Source organism: Rana temporaria, chromosome 2 (assembly GCF_905171775.1).
Source record: "Rana temporaria chromosome 2, aRanTem1.1, whole genome shotgun sequence".
Taxonomy (NCBI): Eukaryota; Metazoa; Chordata; class Amphibia; order Anura; family Ranidae; genus Rana; species Rana temporaria.
In genome coordinates, this window is record NC_053490.1 from 500,423,980 (window position 1) to 500,435,634 (window position 11,655).

The 11,655-nt window shown below is 43.6% G+C and overlaps 1 protein-coding gene across 1 annotated transcript; it reads right to left on the reverse strand.

Moving 5' to 3' along the window:
• Positions 1-9,740: 9,740 nt before the first annotated feature.
• Positions 9,741-11,170, reverse strand: LOC120928692 (claudin-8-like). The gene has a single exon (XM_040339687.1). The coding sequence runs from the start codon at positions 11,068-11,070 to the stop codon at positions 10,342-10,344; it is 729 nt and encodes a 242-aa protein (XP_040195621.1). The 5' UTR covers positions 11,071-11,170; the 3' UTR covers positions 9,741-10,341.
• Positions 11,171-11,655: the final 485 nt, after the last annotated feature.

Below are 11,655 nucleotides of genomic sequence, written 5' to 3' on the forward strand. Positions count from 1 at the left end.
CATCACATAAACCATTGGGGGCTTTGAGAAGTAATACAAAAGCCTTTTTCAGCAATAAAGCAAGATTTTGTATACGTGCGTATCCCACTGACAAGATCATGTACACCTTCCATCTCCAATTATCCAGGGAAAATCTGCATTGCTAGATCAGAACACAATGCTCTAATTCCGTGATTAGCAATCATCTACATTGCAGTAGTTGTTGATTAGTTACATATTGTGCAAACCGTGTACAGCCTTTAAAGCAAGGATTTCATTTAGTTTCAGTTTAATCAGAGCAGCTGGCAGTTATAGAACTACAGGCAAAATACCATGTGTACCATAATAATAATAATAATAATTCCTGGCCTGTATGTTGTGCTTGCATTTTTTTAATGCATAGATATCTGTTCAAAGGGACACTTAGGTCCTTGTGATACAAAACATAAATACATAAACAGAGACACACTTTTAGCTAGATTCACATACATTGCCTTAACTTTAAGGTGGCGTAGCTTAGCGTATTTACAATACGGCGCCTTAAGTCAGAGAGGCAAGTACTGTATTCTCAAAGTACTTGCCTCCTAACTTACGGCGGCGTAGCGTAAATGCGGCGGGCGCAAGCCTGCCTAATTCAAATTTGGCTGAGGGGGCGTGTTTTATGTTAATATGCTTTGACCCGACGTGATTGACGTTGTATTTAAACTGCGCATGCGCCGAGCGCCTACATTTTCCAGTGTGCATTGCGGCTACGTCCGCCGCACGGGCCTATTGATTTCGACGTGGACGTAAATCCCTATTCACGGACGACTTACGCAAACAACGTAAAAATTTTGAATTTTGACGCGGGAACGGCGGCCATACTTAACATTACTATTCCATCTATTTGATGGAATAACTTTAGGCCTGTAATGCGTTACGTAAACGGCGTACATGTACTGCGGCGGCCGGGCGTACATTCGTGAATAGGCGTATCTAAGCACTGTATGAGAGTGTGAAACGCGTTAGCCCTTTTTCCTGATTTTTTGCTGTGACATCCATGTTGTGACCAGTTTTTATTAAAAGGAACACATTTTTATTTTTGGAGTGCGGCCGTCCCGGTTCTTTCTTATACATTTATGCGTATCTACTGATTTACATATTCTACGCCGACCGCAATGTAAGCGCCACCTAGCGGCCAGCCTCAATATTGCAACCTAAGATAGGACGGCGCAAGCCGTCGTATCTTAGATATGTTTAAGTGTATTTCTGTTTGAGAATACAATTAAACATAGGTAGGCGCAGATTCTGAGTTAGGTCGGCGTATCTACTGATACGCCGACCTAACTCTTACTGAATCTAGCTATTTGTATCTTCCTCTGCACCCAAAACTTTATTGTACTAGTAGCAAATAGGCTAGGGTGAACAGACATTCCCGGTTTCCGGGGACAGTCCCCGGATTGAGGACACTGTCCCCAGACCAAGTCTGTCCCTGGATTTGAACAGGGGCTGGGGCAATTTCAAAGACAGTCAGTGCAGAATTAAAAAATCTGAATTACATTACATTATTTTTTTCCATTATCTGTGCCCCTTTCTGATGATCATGTGCTGGTCGGAGCGGAGTGATTTTTTCTTCAGTTTCGGGTGCATGCCCATTCAGTTCCGCTTGCATGTTCTTCTGGCTTGGCTCGAGTCCCGGCCAGCCGCCTGCCTGCTTATCGCCTTGCCTTCCCTAGCGGAGTGATCTTCCTCCGCTCCCCACCCAGTAGTAGCCGGGGCCCAGAGAGTAAGACTTGACAGGCTGTGAGGCAGGCGGCAGAGACGGGCAGAGAGTCACTTATTGCCGCCATTACTAGTAAAGAAAAAAATATGTCCCAGGATTTCATTTTTGGGCCTCATGCACACTGGACGTTAAAATAACGTTATAAAAATGCCAGAAGCTTTGCAGTGAGTTTTTCAACTTTTTTCAGCTTTTTTTACGTTTTTTGCACGTTTTTTTAAAGAAAAAAAAATGTTTTTTCTTTTTTTTTTAATGGATCAAAAACGTTAAAAAACCCACAGGTTTTTTTTTTTTTTTAACTGCTCAAAACTGCTGATAACAGCCTATGGGGCAGATCCACATACATCTGCGCTGGGCGCAGCGTATCTAAGATACGCTACGCCGCTGTAACTTACTTTTAGTTGGTTTGAATCCTCAACGAATCCGCGCCATAAGTTACGGCGGCGTAGCGTATCTCTCGCGGCATAAGGTCGCGGAATTCAAATTCGGCGGGTAGGGGGCATGTTTCATTTAAATGAAGCGCGTCCCCGCGCCGAACGAACTGCGCATGCGCCGTCCGTAAAAACTCCCAGGGTGCATTGCTCCAAATGACGTCGCAAGGACGTCATTGGTTTCAACGTGAACGTAAATGGCGTCCAGCCCCATTCACGGACGACTTACGCAAACGACGTAAAATTTTCAAAATTATACGCGGGAACGACGGCCATACATTAAGTACGCCACCATATAGCAGCTTTAACTAAAGCCGAACGGAAACGACGTAAAAAAATGCGACGGCCGGTCATACGTTCGTGGATCATCGGAAATAGCTAATTTGCATACTCGACGTGGATTACGACGGGAACGCCACCTAGCGGACGCCGAAAAATTGCATCTTAGATCCGACGGCGTACGAAGACGTACGCCTGTCGAATCTAGCCAAGATGCCGTCGTATCTTGTTTTGAGGATTCAAACCAAAGATACGACGCAGGAATTTTGAAATTACGCCGGCGTATCAGTAGATACGCCGGCGTAATTTCTTTGTGGATCTACCCCTATGTGTGCATGGACACATAGGATAACATGATGGAGAGTTTATTGACTGTAGAAAAAAACGTCTACAGCCAAAAACAGCTGCTGTAAAAACGTCCAAAAACGTCCAGTGTGCATGAGGCCTAAAATTCTGGTCACCTTAAAATACGCACTCCACCTCTTGTTTCTACTGACATATTTAGCCGCCTATCTCTATCATTAGGCACCAGCCAAATTGTTTGGTATTTGCACAATACACTTTTTTATGTGAGATTGTATTAATGTGGGTTCCTAATGCAAAGAGGGGGGATAGAGTCCAAAGGATTGCAGGCTCCCATGGCTGGAGTGTGACATTAGAGCAGTATTGGGAGATTAAATATATTGGTGTAGCAATTTGGTTGTTGGTTGCTTAAACTAACAGTGCTCGGTGAAGCTAATTTCTCCTTTTTGGAATATTGAGTGCAGTGCAAAACCTTTGTAAATAAAATAAAAATATTGTTTCCAAAGGACACAAAGAGACTTATTCAGTTTTCATCTACAGGCTACCTACGACCGCTGATGTCCACTATTTCATCCTCTTACATTGAGTTCCCCAGCTGAAGAGGATTAAGTAGTGGAGAATTTATGATTATGTAAGATTGAGGCCAGGTTCACAAACGCTCCGACATTGGCAGCTCATGTCGCATCATGACGTGTGAAAATCAATGTTTCCCTATGAGAGCCGTCTTAACTGGTCCGACACATGTTGGACCGACTTTGAAAATGCTCCCTGTACTACTTTGGTACAACTTTGATCCTACTTCAGCCCATTGAATATCATTGAAGTCGGATCAAAGTCTGAACGTCGTCTTGCATGCTCCGACTTTGGCATGCGACTTGTGCTCTGCTGATCTTGAGGGGAAACTCCACGCCAAATTTTAAATAAAAAACATGGGTTCCCCCTCCAGGAGCATACCAGGCCCTCGGGTCTGGTATGGATTTAAAGGGGAACCCCCATGTCGAAAAAACGGCGTGGGGTCCCCCTAAAATCCACACCAGACCCTTATCCGAGCATGCAGCCTCCCCAGTCAGGAAAGGGGGTGGGGATGAACGAGCGCCCCCCCTTCTGAACTGTACCAGGCCGCATGCCCTCAACTTGGGGGATGGGTGCTTTGGAGCAGGGGGTGCCTGAGGGGCTCCAGGATGCCAGTTAAGAGTAGAGAAAACAGGTTTTTGCAGTTTATCCAGGATTGGTTACTCCTGGATTGAGCTCTGGAGCCCAAAGACTCTCTGTAGACTTGGGAAAGATGAAGCCTCTAACCCCTGGGTCCACCTTTTACTGGAAACCAGCATTTTGAAACTACCAGAATATTAGCCAGAATATCAAACTAAGGAATATAAAATAGCCCTGGATTGTGGCTACCACTCTTAGCAACCTGTTCTATAACGTTTTCCTGAATGTCTGTTGGCCAATCATGTATGTGTTTTCTACACAGAACATCTACTGGGCATTCTCCTGTGGAGAACGTGCATGCATGTGTATGAAAAATCTTTCTGTTCAATGTACTCTATGATAAGTGGTATTGAATGAATTCCACAACAATGTGTGCATAGCCCTTTTAGTACATGGGCTGTGCGTAATCAGAATGCTGGTTTCCAATAAAATGTGGATCCAGGGTTAGAGGCTTCATCTCTCCCAATCCTCTATAAAGCCTCTGGACTTCAGAACTCAAGAAGCTATCTTTCATCTGTGAACTACTAATGTCATCAACCCTCCTTGCAATGGAAAAGAACTAAGGCAGACAAGTTTAAAATCTACCCTGGGTGACACAATTGTAAGCAGGTGCCTACAAAGAGGTTTTTTTTTGTGTAAGCAAGTTAGTTGGTCTGCCCAGACTGGGAAAGGATTAATTGGGTCTGGACTCTTTTCCTGGGTGTTTTGGGCCCTGCCCTCCTTACTGGTACAGAGCCTGCACATGCAAATTCACAGAATACCTGAGCTTCACAGGAATCTGCCAGCTTTGGAGGACAACATTTATGGACTACACCTATTAACCTCTTGGCGCCGGTACCTTCCAGGCCTTTAAGAGTTTTATGACGCTGGGAGGCGGGGCACGGTTTAAGATCACTTGGCCGCCTGTAACTGTGCCAGGAGTGCACATCGTGCGCGCTCTCGGCACAGGTGTATTGGGGGCAGTTAATGCAAATATGCAACTCCTCGGTGCTAAGGACCCACCTGGTCGCGGGCATTGATGAGCACACACATGGGAGAAGGGTACCCCCATGTGCAGGGCGAGAAGACCTTGTCCACAGAATTAATCAAATAAGGGTGAGAAAGTCTGCACTAGACTGTTAAATTAGGCAAAGCAAAATCATTTCCAAGTACAAACAGCCTGACACCATGTCATTTTATCTGTGATTTATTCTTTCTTGTTCTTCATTACACAATGAAGCTCTCTTATCATTGTTGATGAAATATGTTACAAAGAATGATAATGTGCTTCACGTTCCACCAACTAATTACATAACAGTTATTGCAATTCTTGTTTCATCATAACAACCATAACCTCTAATTGACTGCTATGGTTATGGATTGCTATCACAGTAAAGCAGAACCAAACTCTTACAAAAGAATGCTTAGCTTTGTAGGGGACTGTACATAAGTAAAACAGAATACATTTTTTGTTACAAAAACTTTGGGCCAGATTCAGGTACAATTCCGGCGGCGTAACGTATTGCATTTACGTTACACCGCCGCAAGTTTTACGGGCAAGTGCTTGATTCACAAAGCACTTGCCTGTAAACTTGCGGCGGCGTAGCGTAAATCCCTCCGGCACAAACCCACCTAATTCAAATGGGGCGTGGATCATTTAAATTAGGCGCGTTCCCGCAACAAACCGACTGCGCATGCTCCGTTTTAAAATTTCCCGCCATGCTTTGCGCGAAATGACGTCGCACCGACGTGATTTTTTGAACGTCGACGTGAGTTACGTTCTTTCCTATTCACGGACGACTTACGCAAAAAAAAAAAAAAATTTAATTTGATGCGGGAACGACGGTCATACTTTAACATGGCAAGTCTAAAGATAGGCCAAGAAATAGCAGCTTTAACTATACGCCGGGAAAAGTCGACTAGCGACGACGTAAGAGAATGCGACGGCCGCGCGTACCTTCGTGAATCGCTGTAAACAGCTATATAGCATACCCGTCGCGGAAAACTACGCAAACTCCATCCAGCGGGCGCCAAAGTATTACACCTACAATCCGAAGGCGTACGAAGCCGTACGCCTGTCGGATCGAAGCCAAAAGCCGTTGTATCTTGGTTTTAGGATTCAAACTAAAGATACGACGCGGCAAATTTGAAAATACGCCGGAGTATCAGTAGATACTCCGGCGTATTTCTTCTGTGAATCTGGCCCATAGTTTTTCTCTTTCTTTGGTCATGTGTAATCTCCCTCCTATGTGCCCATTATGGGCAAAGTTTGGGGGAGCTTCCTATAGATATAAAGTACCAGGGTTGCCAACATCCTGCAGCATTTTTTACTGACAAAACGTGGACAATTTACTGGCGGAGCACATTTTTTACTGGCAACCTGAGAAATTACGGAACAGAATATTTGAACAGTATAAACATGATATGGAAATACTGACAATACATATAAAAAAAAAAAATTTGCTTGATTTACACTTACACAACATGAAATTATCAGCCCCTGATATTTACTGGCAGTTGTAAAAAAAAAAAATACAGGTTTTTACAAACTGTCAGTAAATTTATTGGCAACCCTGATGAGTACTCCAGTAGCAGCTGAATGTCAAGGGTTTTCTGTGGTAACTGTAGCATGACATGGCAACACATTATCCATTTGCATGGCTGCTTGTAGTCTAAGGAACTAAGCAGTGCGCAGAAAAGGGTGACAACGGTGCAGCTCCGCTGTAGTAAGCTTTGGATACACATTCCCTGATTTGGAGGACTGTCCCTGATTTGGAGGACTGTCCCTGATTTGGAACAAAGTCCCTCTGTCCCTCTTTCCTCCCTATTTGTCCCTCATTCTGGCCTTATCTTTTTAGTTGTATAAAAAAGTGCGCTATTTATCTTTCGAAAAGTGTTTCCCAGTGCTAAACCTTTCATCCAATTTCTAAATTGTTGCATTTGTAAATTTCAAAAGTCAATATAAAGGAATAGTAGTGGTAAAAAAAAAAAAAAAGCATTTGTGGGTTTATTAAACATTTTTTTTGTATAATTCTCCTTTTAAGGGGGATTGGCAGGGGGTGTGTCCTATGCCTAAATACTTTTGCTAATAAGTGTCCCTCGTTCCGATCTCAAAAAGTTGGGAGGTATGATTATATTCTTAGCATACCTACATTGGGCCAGCTTTGTCCACGAGGCAGCAGAGACATTACAATTTCTACCTCATTTATTCAGAGAATCGAATACGCTTTGTATTCAGGAGCATACCTACAGGGGTCACAGTTGCAACCTGGCTCCATGCTGCAGGGGACCCCTGTAGCCCCCTTGACCACCTGGATGAAAGTAGCAGCGGGGGCAGCTGCATATAGAGGAACTGATCTTTCCATTTTTGTCCTGCAGCCACAGCTGCAAGAGCCAAATGGAGAGATTGGTTCCTCTATATACAGCCGTGCCCACCGCTCCTTCTATCCAGCTTGTTCTGCTGCCCCTATGTGCTCTCCAGCCCCCCTGTGCTCTTTTCCAGCCCCCATGCTCTCTCTTGACCCCCCCCCCATTGTCCTTCGGAGCTCTCCTGGGTTCCTCCCTCCTGCTGGCTACTGCAAGGATCTGTCAGGATGGAGAGTCAGTGATCTATATACCGATCGCTGCCTCTGTCCATTCATAACTGAAATATAGTAAACTGTATTTACTATGCTTCGGTTTAAGAATTATTGAGGAGCTCTGTAGAGAGCTATTCCTGTCCATTCATTCAGTGCAACTGAGGCAGAAGAGAAAGGAGATTGAGGGCCGTGTCCTCAATCTCCTTTCTCTGTCTCAAAGGTGAAACATCAAAGGTCTGTAAAACATCATTAAAAAAATAATATTGTAAAACAAAATTGTAAAAAAATAATAAGAAATAAAATAACAAAAATAAAACGCTGCTGACACCAGTGGCGGAACTACCAGGGTTACAATGGTCACACTTGCAACAGGGCCCTGGTGTTCCGCCACCAGGCTCGAAGGGAAGGGCCCTGGATGGGGTTCAGGGGGGTTCTTTATGTTTTTTTGCAGGGGTGCCCTGAAGGTTCTAGTTACACCACTGCTTGTACTCAATGGAAAAAATATAAAAGGTATTCTATGAATGGCAGAGGTGCCAAGTGAGTGGCTGTCAGTGTTAAGAGTACAGAGGAGAAACTGCTAACACAGAGCTCAGAAGATCCTGGCTCTTACTGTATGTAGAGCTAACTACTGCAGCAATTTAGTGGCATTCAGCTTTAATTGAACGTATGAGTTATACAAATAAAATAAATAAACTTTTTACCAGGAACATAGCATTTGTTTTAATGTGAAACTATAGGCAAAACAAAAATGGCATATATGATGCAGTCTGTCTATAATATGTACATAGCAATGTTTGTTTTAAATAACATTTATCATTACCGGTTGATCCTGCCTGGAGATTTATTTTTCCACTTCCTATAACAGCGCAAGGTGCCCAGCAGCTGTCAGTCAACCAGTAGACCAGTAGAGGGTATTGACTGCTGTGGTTTGGATAACACATAGCTGCCTCTAGATTGCACAAGAGGATGACAACTATCCTGAAGCATTGGGAGCTGGTGGTCATCCTATTAAGGCTGGGTTTTTCATCATTGCAAATTGGATGTGGATCCCTCGCATCCAATTCGCCATAGCAGGAGATTTTGACCGGCTCTCAATGAGAGCTGGTTCACATATCTCTGCAGTGGGTCCGGTGCGATTTGCACAAAAACGCTGCGCGATTTTTGGTCCATTTCAGGTATGAATTCATCCAAAAATTCGGGGCTGAAATCAGACCTAAAAGGGTGAACCAGGATGCACCGGAACCCTGCTGTGAGCTGCATGCGGCTCATATGTGAACCCAGCCTGAAGCAAGGCTCAGAGAAAGCAGAAACTGGCAGGATCGGCATATATTTCTTACAAATTAAACTACATTTACAAGGCAAAAAGTCAGCTATTTACACACATTTACTATTTGGTTTAATATATACTTTAAAGTGTTTGGTTTGGATACACTTTAGGGTTAAAGCAGTATTAAACCCAAAATCAAAAATATTATAAATTGCAGCTTACCAATCATTAGATGTGGTGGCTGCATCAGTTTTCTTTACTTTTACTTATTTTTTCTCTGTTTTCACCTACTGATCTGGCCAGTAACATACCTCCTATATTAGTGAGATACAACTCTGGAGGAATGAGAACAGGACACAGCAGACAGCAGCATTGTCAGTCTGGGGGAGCAGAGTGTTAAATATATTAGCAGATTTGAATACAATAATACATTGAAGCCAAACTTCAGTTCACACTTTATAATCTGTTAATCTGATAAACTTTTACATGAATAAATAAAAAATTATAATTTTAATTACCCCTGCCAGTGGTAAATGGGTGGTCTCATCCATGTAAACTGATACATTCTGCTAAGGAGCTTGAATTTGAAAGAAAGCCTAAAATAAGAGAACTAATGCAGCCATCACTTCTAATGCCCCGTACACGCGATGGAGCTTTGGTTCGGGAATCCCGTCCGTGTGTATGCTCCACCGCAGTTTTACCCATAGGGAAACTGCCAAAAACCGCCAGGCAAAAGTCCGCCGGTTCTCCCGGCGGGAAGAAAGAGAGCTGGTTCTCTTTTTTTGTCCAGCGGTTTTTGGACAGTTTTCCCGTCATAAAAACTGCGAGGAGCATACACACGGCCCGGATTCCCGGCCAAAAGCTCTCCTTGCAGTTTTCCCCGTCGGGAAAACCGGCCGTGTGTATGAGGCATAAGAATTGGTAAGCTGCAAGATAATAAATATTTGCTTTTGGGTTTAATACCACTTTAAGACCCGGTTCACACTGGGGCGACACGACAGGCGGCTTAGCCGCCTGACGAGTCGCTTCCCATGCAGTGCAATGGGAGCGTTCTAATCGGAGCGACGCAAGACACTCCGACTTAGAAATTTACTCCCTGTACGACTTCGGGGGCGGCTCGGGGCGACTTGCATTGACTTCTATACAGAGTCGTCTTGCAAATCGCCTCTGGAGTCGTCCTCAGGACGACTTGTAGAGCCGCCCCCGGAGTCGTGCCGCCTTAGTGTGAACCAACTCTAAAGAATGTCCCAATTAAGGTGTTTGTTATCACAGTAGTACTTTACCCTTTGGGTCCCCTTCTATAATCAAATGAGTTTGTATGGGATTATCTTGATGAAATCACAGCCACGACGTGGAATGCTTTGTCCAAGTGAACATTGTGTAGAGTCCATTCAAAGTACATCTACATAGACCCTTGTAGAAATGTTCAACCTTTAACACCAAGTGTGGGCATTGGCCATGTCAAAAAACACAAAGGAATAAAAGGTTCACAATAAAAAAAAAAAATTCACACACATAATTTTTCTGTCCTCGAATTTATCAAGCTCTTGCCCTCTATATATATTCACTTCGGCTATTGCAGTTTCGGCGTATTTCTGGACGACTTGGTGTACACTCCAGTTCACATTCACGAGGTGGCACATAGCCGCAGCTGTCAGGAGGTGGCAAATAGCAACAGCTGCCATTCCTGCATCTGCAGTCGTAACGCCAACACATGATTATTCCTCCGATAAGAATAAAGACAATAGCAGGCCAAGCCAAGAAGAGGGCTTCACCCATCTCTATCCTCACTGCACCTCTGCATACAGCCGCATCATAGTATTTTCGGAGAATGTTGCTTGTTGTCCAGGCCACTGGAATTATAATGAGTGCGGCACTTATGATATACAGGATTCCTGCTGTCAGACGCATGCAGTGCTTTGTCTGCAGGCCCTCCTTATTGCATCTGGTCAAAAGAATTGCAACCAGAGAGAATATACAGGCAACGAACGTCATCATAACAGAAAAGGCCATCAAAACCCTTCCAGCTTTTAAGTCTGTTGTCAGCGACACCTGGGATTCATAGCTGCTGCACTGTAAAGGGATTCTAGACTGGCTGACACAGGTTGTCCATAAGCCATCCCACCGGCTGATCCATTGTCCGTCAATCCGACCATTGGCAAGTCCATTGTTCTCTGCCAGGACAGATATCCTCCACTGAGGCATGATCGTAATGATCCAGGTAAGAACCATCCCAATGGCTCCACAGATGATCCCAAAGATCTGAACCAAGAGCCAAGTCATGATGTCTTCACGGTACAGGGACCCAAGATGCAAAGATGATAGTCTGTCCCAGGCTAAAGTGCCAATGTTAGAAGCACATCCTAAGGCAGAGCAATTTATTAATCCAGTCACGTGCAGAAGACAATAGGATAGATGAGTAAAGTATGACATAATATCAAAACAAGAATGGTAATTACTGCATTCAATGGAATTTAATGTGCTAAAAAAAAAATACCCTGAGCTCTGTTGTTGTCTTCTAGGCAATAATAAATGTTGATTTTGTGGATCTTATAAGCTTTTAATACAAGCTACTGTAAAAATGATTATCTTTATATATACAGTGTATATTACTGAAGTAATAAACATTTTCACACCTAAAGGCCTTAAGCTATATGAAGGTAATTAAAGTTTACTAGAAGTATAATTTAGAACTTCAACGTTATGTAACTAATTTGTGCAAATATACACTCGCCGGCCACTTTATTCGCATTTCTCAGAGATTTCGGTCCATATTGACATGACAGCATCTCGCAGTTACTGCAGATTTGTTGGCTGCACATCCATGATACGAATCTCCCATTCTACCACATCTGACTGTGGAGACAA

Coding starts and splice junctions, on each gene's coding strand:
- LOC120928692 (XM_040339687.1), bottom strand. CDS start 11,070: ATGACTTGGCTCTTGGTTCAGATCTTTGGGATCATCTGTGGAGCCATT.